This window comes from Pterocles gutturalis, unplaced genomic scaffold (genome assembly GCF_000699245.1).
Source record: "Pterocles gutturalis isolate BGI_N339 unplaced genomic scaffold, ASM69924v1 scaffold34527, whole genome shotgun sequence".
NCBI classification, from domain to species: Eukaryota; Metazoa; Chordata; class Aves; order Pterocliformes; family Pteroclidae; genus Pterocles; species Pterocles gutturalis.
Window position 1 is genome coordinate 29969 of NW_010116866.1, and position 13355 is coordinate 43323.

The 13355-nt window shown below is 37.3% G+C and overlaps 1 protein-coding gene across 1 annotated transcript in view; it reads right to left on the reverse strand.

The window, feature by feature from the left end:
* Positions 1 to 2887, reverse strand: part of CCDC172 (coiled-coil domain containing 172) — a 20335-nt gene extending 17448 nt beyond the window's left edge. The window contains exons 1-2 of the mRNA XM_010075630.1: positions 2809 to 2887; positions 2488 to 2573 (exon numbers count right to left, since the gene is read on the reverse strand). Coding sequence (XP_010073932.1) covers positions 2488 to 2573; positions 2809 to 2887 — 165 coding nt within the window. The remainder of the gene's footprint in view (positions 1 to 2487; positions 2574 to 2808) is intronic.
* Between the last annotated feature and the right edge of the window lie 10468 nt (positions 2888 to 13355).

The following is a 13355-nucleotide window of genomic DNA, read 5'->3' on the forward strand; positions in this document are numbered from 1 at the left end:
CAGAATTTCCTCCAGATTGTAAAGACACAGCGTAAGTATCAGGAAGTAAATTGAATAGTCAGGCTGATACATGGCTGTTTGTTTGTGCAGAAGCAGAAAAGACAAAATAATAGTGCTATTACAGAGGTAAAAATTTAAAAATTGTAAAATTAAATAATGTAGATTATTTTGGAGAGGGTGCAGATGAAGCGCATCTGATTAAAAAAGGAGGAGGATAGTGGAATCCAATGCCTGAAGACTAGAATGCCAGAGTTGGAAAGGAAAGGACCAGATTTTTTCCTTATCCTTGATATGTCCAGCTTGCTAAATGTCCAGGAAGTGCTTGTCTCAGAAATATTTATTTCACATATTAATTCAAAGAGTGTTGATAGTATTATATCACTGTATTTATATTACTGAACAGAACTAGCTGCAGTGTAGTTTCTCCACCTGTAAGATGCCAACTTAATCTATGCATTTGGAACAGATTTTTTTTTTAAGAAATCATTGAGCCATGAAAAACAAAATGCCATCATTCAGGTTCTAATGATGTGCTACCTGATTTTACATAATGGAGGAAGAAAACAGCATTTCCTAGGAATCTTTGACTGACCACAGGCAGTCTCTTTGAATTAGATGTCAAAACACTTTTGAACTCTCTCTCTTCTGCTTGGTCAGGCATAAGCTGCTGTGCATGCATATGCTTGGACATATAAAGAAGTGCAGTTATTTGGTGCAAGACAAATTGAACAACATTAGCTGAACAGCATTACTTAAGATTATTTAAATTCCATTAACTATCGTAGACATATGTGAACTTAATTCCTGTACTGAAAAATAAATTACTTTAAATAATTTCAATAGCTATATACTCTTTAAACCTCAGTACAGTCTGAAATGCATTTTCCCATTCTGGTTGCTTTCTGTATCATTTCCTATCTATAAATGAATCAATGTTAGACTAAGCAAGCAAGTAAAAATATACTTTTGTGGACATCAGTGAGAATATTATTAATCCTGGTGGGTAAAGCACGTAAGATTTAATTAGGAATAGTTCTGCAGCTCTTCCCATTAGTCATTTATGATAATGGCTCTGCTCTTGGGACCTTCTATACCTACCACATAAACCTTGATTATAAATCACAATGCATCAATAACAAATTAGTAGTATAAACATAAAATTGTGATATTCATAAATAAATTTATGAGCAAGACTACAAAGGACCTTACCTAAGAAGCAACACCCAGATATAATCGGTGTTGCTTAATTAAGTTACTATTTTAAAGTGTTTCTGGGCTCTGAGATAGTGGCATGCATACACACAAGCACATGAATAACTGCTTGCATGATTATAGTCTCAATTTGAAACCAGTAAATATTTGTAAACGAGTTATCTTTTATTCTGACCCCCTCACAGTAATGTTGATATTTATTGTATATATATTACACAGTTTCTTACAAAAGGCAGAAAAGCCTGGTTTTGGAAGGCTGAAAGACATTTATTTTTACATACAGTGAGGTAATTGCCTAAAAGTTCTTGAAGATGTTTATTCAAGTGATAGGATGCAACAGTTCTGACTTCAAAGGAGGCTCCATATGCCTTCCTGTTGTTCATACACATTCTACCAGCACAGACACTTAGGAGCAGAGGGGAAGATATTTAGATTTCATTTCAAGCACAAGCAAAAGGGCTTTCAAATCATTTGTAACCACAGGTACTAATGGTGAAAAACTCTGCTAAACTGTGAGCTTAATCTAAAAATATGTCTGCAGCTTGGTTAAATTGAAAGTATAAGAAAATCTTAAAAACATTAAATAGAGTCAGAAACATTCCTCTGTTTTCAATATCACTAGATAAAACTCTTAGGCTTTGTGAGGCCTGACTGTGAGCTCAGGCTCTCAGGAAGATCTCTAGTATTCGACTCAAGATCCTGTGAAGTGAACACTGGGAATGTTTCCACATTTTTTCTGTGAAGGGCCTTTAGTGAATGGCGGTGGGTAATGAAGGAATGGTTTCTGGGCTTCTGAAGGAAAGTGCTACAACAAGCTGCAGGACCGTTGAGACCGGGCTGCTCACACCGTACTGAACAGTTGTTCAGCTGACGTCTGGTGGCTGTGTCTTGTGGATGGACTGACCTCACATGGTGGTCGCTCCCTGCCCAGCTCTTTTTGTGGAGCAGGGCAGACTTGCACGTGCATGTGTGCTGTCTCCAGTCCTTCCAGATTTTGGAAGCATTATCTGGAAACATTCCTACTCCTGAGGTAAGTGAGTCCCTGAACAAAGCCAGGGGCCAGCCTGAAGGGTGAGATTTGTGGGAGGGGAAAGACGTTGACAGAATTTTTTTCATGACAGAAACGCACAGTGTAGTTTTCTCAAGGCTGTGTTACTTGGTAGGTGAAGCATACTCCTTGAAAGTGTTTATGAATCTATTCCTGAAATAATAGGGCATATATTTGTAAATATAATGTATTTCATTATTATGTACACCATAAACATGCCTGCTTACCTTAGTTTCTAATTTCATTTTTGCAGTGCTCAGCTCTTCTTTTATTTGGTTAATTTTTTCATAGCTTCTACTTATGTTGAATTTAGCTGCAACACAACACAAACCTGTAACAATGCGGGCTCAGTTTGGGAAAGTTACAGTCTTATAAAAACATACCATTGGCAAGAAGCAGCCAGCCCAGCTGCCTGCTGAGCTTTCACTGACTGAGCTCCCCTCATGACAGCCTGTGGGCCACCCTGCTTTTCCCCCAGAAAATGGAGACGCCATTAAGTGTGGCGAGCGCTGCCGCCAGACCCACAAGATGGAGGCCATGGCGCAGACCTTGTTGGATGAGGCGCCTCTTCTCCCCTGCCTGTTTCTCTGTCAGCTGTATTTGCTGGAACAAAGCATCCAGGTTCATTTCTCTCTTCTTGCGGAGTCTGTGGGCTCCCTGGGTCTTTCTGTCTTTGAGGAGGGCTGGGTGATTAAAGCTGGGATGTCCTGGAGGAAGGTGAGGCTGGGCCCGGGCACAGCCCTCCCCTCAGGGCTCTGTGCCCTGCCACGCCTTGGCTCTGCCCTCTGGCCTCTGCCTTCCTAGGGTTGGGAAAGAAACTCCAGACCACAGAGGGAAGGAACCATGGGACACGGCTGAGGAGGAAGAGGTGACAGAGTGGGACGTGCAGGCTGTAGAAAGTAGGGGGGCGAGAGCGGCCCTCAGGCCGAGGGAAATGTGGATGGCTGGCTGCGGGAGCACACAGGGGAAACATGGGAGATGGAAATGAGCAGGCAGAGAAGCAGCACAGTGGAGCAGGTGAAAGAAGATAATTAGCTACCAAAAAGGCAGCTGACACTCTGGTTCTTGTCAAATTTGTGTACATTTGTGAAATATTGGTTCTGACTCAAGGTCTGGGGGATTGTGATCAAACAGCTCTGACTTTATTTCTCTGGGACCACATGCTTTATACGGGTTTTGTGCTGTTCAGAAGCTGATCTTTTTTTACCTCTTCCTTTTTCTATGGAGTGATTACCATCCTTCTTAAATATTTTATCTGCTCAGATTTATTTGTCTTGTGAAGATTGATGCCTAAGCTCATCAGTTAAAGAAGTAGGCTAAAATCTGCTATCATACAGAAGAAGATGGCTACATAAAGCTGACTACATAAAACTTAATGGTGATCAGACTTAACTCAGATGCATTTCACTGTTAACGTAAAATGACAGTGTTTCTGTTCCAGTTGGTCTCAGTAAGCAAAGATCATAACACAACCCACTGTATGCTCTTCTGGAGCATACTTGTGTGTGAGTTTACTATGCTCTGAGCTTCTGCAGCTTTCTAGTTGGTGCATTACTGGATGGTATACCTGGAAATGTAAATATCCAGTTGAAAATATAATTCATATTGTAGGGTTTGTTACTACATGTTGAAAAGGATTAACTACATTCCCTGCAAGGAATACCTTTGTGAAGTTGGCCTATTTGCTTTGAGGCAGAAAAAGCCTGGAGGAATGGAACTTTATACCCTTCCAGCCTTTTTAACATTGAAAAAGATTAGCATTATTGACAATCCTGTCTTGTTAAAGAGTTTTCCTCAGAGGAGATACTGTCTTAGAATAGACTGCTGCAGCAAAGTTCAGAAATTAGAAAGAAAAAGTTTTGACCACAAAAACCAAAACAATCTACATGAGAGTACAAATGTCTTATTAGTGAAAAAGCCATTCTAAGTTAATGGAATGAAACTGAGAATTCTGGAAAAATGTTATAGCATTTGCTGCTTAAAAAGAGCCAAGTGCGAGCTGATAGTGTGCTAGAAAATGGTGCTTTTTAAAGGAAAGACATTGCTCTATCTGAGAAAGAAAATGTGGCTTCTGATGAAATTTAAAAACCTGAAACTAGCACATTATGTTGCAGGAAATGCAATTATTTTTTAAAAGGGAACAAAGTGCAACTGAAGCAGAAGAGTTCACAAAAGTGAATTTAGAAAATGTTTCAGAAGTGAAGCTTCCTACCCAAAGGCCAAAGGAAAAGCGGATGAGTCAAACAGGAACATTTGGTGATTGAGACAGCGATTTGTTACACAGGTCTGATGAGTGAAAAAGTCATTCTATGAAATTCAAGAAAATGAACTGCTCTATCAATGGATCAAGGAGAAAATAGAATGAAAAGCTGTCTTTGAAGTTTTTGAGACTTGACTGCTTTTGTGTTTCAAGCTGAGAAAGCTGCTGTAGGCTGGGATAGTGTTCAGCGTCACTTATTAAAGAAACGACTGTGTTTTGTGGAGGGTGTTTCAGTGCCTCTAATTACAGCAAAGGAACTGCTCTCCCTAGAAAGAAGAGTCTGGCTCCAACCATACTTCTCACTGTCTGAGAATGACCATTCAGTGCGATTAACAGTTCTGTAAAAGAGTCCTTCAGAGACCAAAAAAATTCAAAGTGGGACAAGTGTTTACCACTAAGCTTCATAGCTTTTGACTCCTGCAGCTATTTGCCATATGTTTGATTTTTACATGGTAAATAACTCACAATAATAACTCCGGATTGTATAAAGTGAACCACGCATGTGAAACATGTACAAGTGCTTTCAGAATCAGGCTCATGGCCATTACTGCAAAGGTGTATAGTTGCCTGGCTCCCACAGAAATGCATGAGATGGTATGAACCTAAATGTTTCAAAATAAAAGTAAAATGTGATTTACCTTTGCTCAACTGCAACTTTTGCAAAGTATAAGATCTTTTGTAAATCACTAGCTGTTAGAAAGGTGACTTTAATTTCATTCTGTGGGTCATATCAGTACATCCTAATCTTAATCTATATCTGTATCTTAATCACTGTGCTGTAATCAGGTCATGTCTTTCTAGTGTACTTCAAAATTAGTAATTGCCCTTTGCAATCAGGCTTCTGTGCTAATAGTAAAGTTTCTTCCACAAGTTTATTCTCTAGTTTGTGTAGGAAGAAGAAAAGCAGGATATTTTTTGTAATTTCAAGTCACTATAAAAATACTTATTAGTGTATCTTATTTCTAAATCATATACACTCAGATTGTTTCAAAAATTGTTTTTCTGAAAGCCAAAAATGTAAGAGGCAAAAGTAAAGAAGTAGGAGGGTAAAGATTAGATGATGCAATATGGTCTTCACCATAAAAAATATATAGTAGAAACTAGAAATTATAGGAGTGTTGTTATGACTAGATTTCCTCTTTTGTTCTTAATCACTGTTTGTATTATTTTTTCCATCTACAAACTATGCTGCTTACTTTTGAAACGTTGTATTTACAGCAAACCTTCTTCCCGAACTATATCTCCTTGGTCTTCCTTTGCTCTTGGTGGTCATTGTATTTGGCGTCTATTTTTGCCCTAACTTTTTTCTACCCTATGTGAAGGAATAAAGCCAAAGTATTCTGTTGTAAAAATTTACAGCCATCATTTTGTGTTCAGTGCTGAATTCAGAGCTATCTTCTACTGGGAAACAGAATATATATGTGTGTGTGTGTGTGTGTGTGTATTTATAGATAAAACAAAGAGCACTAACTACTTGGAACACAGTATTGAGCAGCAATACTGATGGAGAGAGACCACAGACAGTGAGAAACCCAGTAATTATTTGGCATAAGTAAGCATAAAAAATAGCAGACTTATTCAAAATTCATTTTATAATGTGGCTTTTAAAATAAAAGCTTTAGCTCTACTTTAACTTCATTGTTAAAAAACAGCAAGCAGTGAAAAGTGGTAACGTGTAATAAAGGGGTTTTAATGCAAACCAAGAACATTTTGTCTGGTTGTTCTCCCCCTCCCACTGGCCACCCTTTGCACTGCAGGGAAGAATGGAGCTGTTTCTGCATCTTCCATTGCCCGTCTCCTGCCCAGGTTGGGTGGCATGGTGGCAGCACAGGAAGAGCAGAACAAGCACTTGATGGTCCCTGCTTGAATATATCTGAGTTCCTAGTAATAAGCAGAAAAGAAAAAAAAAAAAAAACACCAAAACTCAACTACTTCTGAAAACCTAGAGCTGGACAGCAGAGAAGATGAATATTAAAATGCTGTAGTAAACTAAAATTTACAACCTGTCTCTCATTTCCTGAGTAACAAAGGTTAAACACAGTCTAGTTATAATCTCTGGAAGAGTGGAAGCAAACTGACAACCCACAGGCTGGAAGCTCTCCATTTCTAGTAGACTGCTCGGCAAGGGACTCATAAAGGACACTCTGTTTCCTCCCTGTAACAGGGACGAAATAAACTAAAAAAATCCATATAATAAAATACAAAATAATGGGAAATGTAGAAATAAATCCCTGGAAAATTATATGCATATGAATACAGAATGTTTCTCTGTGCCCCAAATCCTTGTTTTTTCAGGTGACAAAATTGTGAGTTAGTGAAAAGCCAAGTGTTTATAATGTGTTAAAAAACACTAAGAAGTAACTTTGTACTCCCCCAACATGCCTGGCTGCAATGGAGAATTAGCTATACTCTTCTCCATTTTGGTAGGAATGTAAACAACTTCACAACAGATGTTCTTTATAAGGGTAGAGCCTGCTATTTGCATCATGGTATCTCCATTTGAGTCTTGTATCCAGGATTCTGTTTAATTCCATCTGGAAAGGCTTCACTGGATCCCTCTGAGTTACAAAAGCAAAGATTACTCTTTTGTGGTTTTAAATCTAAGTTTTCTACTGTCTTTGGTTATAATCACACATCACCTGCTCTCTTTGATGAGTGGTAACGATGCTGTTAGATAGATATCCACATTGTTCCTTCACAGTGTTTTGGAGCCATATATATTTCAGTTGCCTCTTTTACTGGATCTAAGAGTCTATCCTAAAACTTTTTTACTCTGCTGTTCTGTAATATTTGGATAAGTGACAAATGAGGCTCTCATTTTGAAACATTTATCAGAGCTCTTATTTATCTTGGCATGATGATAGTAACTTTTCTAATGTAAAAAGAATTTTTCAGATCTGGAGTGCATATCACAGTGCAAAGTGCTGCCTTGGCTTTGCATTGTCATAGTAAATTTTCTTAATTATTTGGCTGGAAAACTGCAGTTTGCTTTATATCAATACTGTTTATAACTAAGTTGGCACCCAGCGGAAGCTACAACAGAAAGAGTGAAAAAATACTTTTTACATTTTAATTGTTTGTATCTTCCATTTATAAAAGAGATTGGCTTTTTTATTTTGTATTAACAGAAATGTAAATGAATTATCCATTATGTTGTAATGTCCTATAAGATGGTGCCATCAAATCTTCTGAAAAAAGGACTGTTAAGGAAACATTCTGAGGACTGGGACTTCCCATGCAAGAGGTGTAATCTTGGATTGAAATTCATTAAAAAATCTTTTTAAAATACTTCATTTTAATCATTATGTATGGTGTGTTTCCTATAACCATATAATGCCAGTACGCTAGCTTATCTCTTTTTGTCACATAAATTTTATATTAATCATAGAAAAATATAAATGGACACTGAAACATAGAAAGTAATAATTTTACAGTTAGTTCATCTAAGTAAAAAAATCCTTTTATTTTTCATTTCCATTGATTCTCTGAAGGTCATATACAAAGCTGCTAAATTATTAGATGAGTGGCTGCCATTATTCCTTCTAAAATATTTCAGGAGATTTTAAAATGTTTATGTTTGTGCTTTAAGCTCTATTTCTACTTGATGCTGCAATTGTAGGAAAAAGAATATGTGTAGATGACTGAAATGAAACTGCTTTATTGTCTTTATTCATAACAGGAGCATTATTTAGTGCTAGGTTAGATAACTGTTATACTCTTGCTGTATGCATTAAAGCCAAATGACTTTCTTTGCATGCTGAAAAGAACTCTCATGTGAAACCAAGAGTTGTCCATTACACTTTTAGGCTTGTCTGCTAATAATTTTCATAAGATTAATTTTACAGTTCCATCCATGTTCCTGCTTAAAAATATGACAGTTTCCTTAGACATCTGGAAGACTTGCATACATGCTGGTGGCCTGAATTAGGCAGCAGTAGGAATTATTCCACATTCCATGCAAGTGCCCAAACCAAGGAAGCACTGCCTATTTGAGGAAAGGCTATCTCATTTTGACTAAAACATATATCCTGAATCTGAAAATCTGCTCTTAACTATTGAAACTGCATGGCCTCATAAAATCTCTCACTAAAATTGGCCCAGGTGCTATTTTTCAGGTACAAACTCTTTTGTAAGAAAGTTCTCAATTCTAATTATTCAGAAAAAAAAGCTGTTGTCCCTACTCCTTCAAAATAATCGAACAGTTTTCAGAATACTTCTTTCCTTCAGAATATTGTGGAAAAGGCATGATCTACCTGCAGGTTTTAAAAGCTGCTTTGTAAAATCCGATCCAATAAACAGATCTCAATAAAACTGTGTCCTCTATTTTCTATACAGCCCTTTACGGGCAGAGGAACATATTTAATGAAGACTCAGCAATGACAAATATCACTATGTAAATTTAACTGCCTATTGATACGGATGTTATGCTGTGATTTCATATTTTTTAGAGATGACATAAAAGAAGAGAACCTATAGTTGTGCTTCTATCCCTGCCATATTCTTTCCCACTGATTCTTCTGGGAGATGAGCTATCTTTAATCCTGAAATTTTCAAAGGCTTCATGGCACACATCTGCATACATATGCCAGGACTCAGCACACAGGCAGGATAATAAAAGCATTAAATTCAACTAGAGTAGAAAATCACAGCTGCAGTAAGCATGTATTATCATGTGAACCACATTCATAAATTAATAATCTGCATTGTATTACAGTGACTTCTTTTCAGAAGCATTAAACATGTCTATTCAGAGTTTGTGCGAAAAGTAAATAATTCTTCTGGGTTTGTCTTTTTACAGCTTGACTTTTTAGAAAGAAGCTAGCAGAAAGAAAGTGAATTAGAACAAATAGCAAAAATGTTGCTTCCTTTAAAATACTTACATTTTTTTCCTATTTTGAGAATTAAATCAGAATATTTAAAATACCTTCAGTAAGTCAGTTTGTTGAATACAAAATTAATATCCATAGCTGAGGCTGCAGAGTTTATAAAAGTGAATAACACACAGTGTTTTCATATGTGTTTTCACATAGATTTTGACCTGAAGCTCTTTCTCCTCAATACTATACATTGAGCTGCATACATTTTATAAGTACACTTTTATTCCATTTTCCAAAACACTGAATAGAACTGCACCTGGCTCAGACTTCTGTGGGATCCCTTTTGTGAAGTCCTGAAGAGTAAGTAATTGAAAACTGTTCCCTGAGAGCAAGTTTCCAATCACCTATGCACTCTGATAATAGGGACTACTGTAGGGACCATATGGAAGATCAGGATCATGGGTACACTGGCTCAGACCAAAAGAGTACCCAGCCCCTCTGAAACAACGGCCAGCAGTAGAAGCCCAAGGAATGTAAGAAAATAGGTATGATATTACTCTTCCCCCTGTATGATTTTCTATTTTGCAACAATTTGGATTTAGAAAATAATTTACTTTTGAGAATATAAGAGAGTGTAAAAATCCAGCGCTGGTGTCAAAATCCTTTGTCAAAGTCAAGGTACAACACATTTACTGCTTCACTTTCATCCTTCTGGCAAGCTGCCATAGCACTGAAGGAAGTTAAATAGTGTGACATGATTTGTTTGTGACAAACTAAGGTTGACTGGTGTTTTATATTTGCTTATTTTTCTTCCAAGTATATGCAGTTTAATTGTTTAATAATTTGTCCTAGTAACTTTCCTAAAACTTAATCTGCCTATGGCAAAACTCTGCCAAAGAATAAAGACAAACACTAAGTTTAGCTGGTCATATTTCTCTGGGAACTTTCCAGTCCTCTGTGAATTCTTTAAGACAGGCTCTAGCAATTCAGAAATATCTTTGAATGGTTCCTGCAAATTTGCAAACTGAAAAGGATGAAATCCTATCAGCATGAACACACCTAAATATTTAGTAAATTATTTCTGTATTGTAGCCAATACTTCATACTCCTTGTTGAAGTTAGTGTAACAATGCATCAAGGCACAATTCACATTTCTGGGGAGCACTGAAGGAAATAAGGGATAGAAATGTGTCAGTCATCTCAATATCGTACTTCACACACATTCCTAATTCATAGTGGATCTTCTCAAGAGTGATATAAAAATATCAGTATGGCCAAAAATTTAGCGGAGTTGCAAAATTAGGCCAAATACGAAATGGTTCTTCAGACACATTAGTAAAGGGGAGCACAGAAGCAAGAAGAAAACAGAATACCAGGAATGAAATGGAGATTAACTACAATCTAGGTAGGATCAAACTAGCAAATGAATACTTTGTCTCATTTTTCAGTGGGGATAATACAGCGACTAAGGATAGTAAAAAGGCACTTAAGAGAATGAAGACAGAGCAATGCAAGTTTCCACAAGTGACCTATCAGATAAACATAGCCTACTTACTGTGATGAAATGGAAGTGAACTGCTGCATGGGCAGAACTTTTCAGAAGTCCTGGCAGATTGCTGTTCTGCCTGGCTCTCCCTGTCCTGTGTTTATTATCTAGAACAAACACAACCAATTCCTCCACACTTTACGCTTCAGTCATATTTTCTTAGCCCCTTGTCTTAATTTCTTTCCCATATTCTCCATCTTTGGTGTTAAAAAAAAGGAAAGGGAAAGGGAAAGGGAAAGGGAAAGGGAAAGGGAAAGGGAAAGGGAAAGGGAAAGGGAAAGGGAAAGGGAAGGGGAAAGGGAAAGGGAAAGGGAAGGGGGAAGGGAGGGAAGGGAAGGGAAGGGAAGGGAAGGGAAGGGAGAGGAAGGGAAGGGAAGGGAAGGGAAGGGAAGGGAAGGGAAATGTTGAGGGTTAAACAATACCCATTTCAGGGCACAGAAAGAAGATGCAAATGCAAATCCTGATTTGTGTGAAAAACATTTGCAGGGCTTTTATATGTATCTGCTCAATTCAAGGCTAGCTCAATACAAATAAAGAATAATAAATTATACCCTGTGTTCACAGAAGGGAAAAGAGGTGGTCAAATAAAGCGTAGGCATGGTAGTTTGACCTCAACACTAAGCAAGGTCTTAAGAGTAGATTTTGAAGGAAAAAATTACCAAGGACCTGGAGGTAAATGAAAAGAGGGAAAAACTACAACATGGTTTTATCAAGGGCAGATCATATCAGACTAACTTAATATCTTTCTTTGATAAGATAATTGTCCCAGAGAAGAGTAATGCAGTAGACCTAATCTACCTTGATCGAAATAAAGTATTATATTTTTCCTTGTGGGAAGTTATTTAAGGTGGAGAAGATGGGCTTTAATGCAAGAATTGTATGGTGGAAGAGGAACCAAGTAAAGGGTTTTATTAAAAGAGGGTTCTGTTAAAAATGGAAATGTCAAAAAGAGTTTGCTAGTAGAACTCTTCTAGGACTGATCTTGGCACTGATTTAAGCAGTATTTTTGAACTTGGTAAAAGTAGGAGAATTGATATGGGATTAAGAGATGGCACAAAACTGGAATATGACTAGCATATCAGAAGAAAATAAATGATCTTATGGACTGACAAAATGGAAACCTAATAGCATGGAAAGTGGAGCTGGGTGCTTGGGGATTAATATCATGTTCTTTTCGTATAATCTGGTGTCTTGATAACTTCTGGCGATAGTAAAGGGAAGAGGTTTAATTAGCCAGCTGTATGGTGACTATGAGCCATCATTATGTCATGGCCGTGAAGAAATTTCAGGCTATATTAGATGAAGGATTTTCAGTGAAGACAATAAAGTGTTAATACTGCTTTACAAGGCAACTCTCAGAATATTGTTCACAGTTCTCATGACCCACATTGATTCACAGCAGGTGCAGAGTGGGATGGTTAGGGGAAAGGAGTACCTATTTTCTCAGCTGAGATTAAAATAGTTTATCTGGCAAAACAAAGCTTGAAAGGGCATATGGTTATATCTTTATAAGTATGTGTGGGGGTAGGCGTGAGGGAAAGAAAGGATAACACTATTTCAAGATCAGATACATATAAACGATTATTAATAAATGAGAAATTGAAAAGAAGGTTCTTGGCAATCTGTGCAAAGCTCTGGAAGTGCTTTCCAGACAAGGTCATGGAGGCAGGGACCTGAACTACTTCCAGATGGAAATTAATGAAAGGATATGTGTGACATGGTGAAGTGATCATGAGTCAGAATATAAAGTTTGTGATATAAAGCTTTGGATACTTATTGACATTGTCAGAGAAGTTTAATGGGAAACTTGTTTGTGTACTTTTCTTACACAGTGCCTAAACAGAAATGCTTTTAACTGATCCATGAGCCAGTTCTTCTACTCTTCTGTATATAGTATAGTAGAAAGGGATTGCCCTTTCTTAAATGACAAGATTGGCAGCAGCTAAAAATGGGGCAGTTGGTTAGGATGTCAGGTGTTAACTGGATAGAACTTGCTTACATGCTCAGGGTTAAATTGATCACTGGATTGGGATCAAGAAGTAATTTTTCTCTTAGACATATTGGCTGGAATTATGGAGGTTATTGTTTTCTTCTCTAACATGAACTGTCTGGAATGGGATTTGAGTTTCTACATTATTAAGTATCTGCTCTTGTAGAATGCTAAAATGTAGCTGGTCAGGAAATTTCCTGACTTTAGTATCTTCTGCTGTCCTCTGACACATTGGTGTTTTTTCAGTCTTTTATTCTTCTGAGGTTCAAGGAGGTGGGACTATAAAGTAGGTCATTATTTCAGTACACTACAAGACTTGATTCAATGTTTGCTTTTTCAGATCTTTCAAGAGTTTCCTCTGAATAAGAAAACTTGACTTTTTTGAGGTAGCATGTAGCTGAATAAGAGGCAGTCAATGTATTGATAAGTTTTGAAAAAGAAAAGGTTGATTATTTTTGTGGTACAGATATTCCTGAGACCTT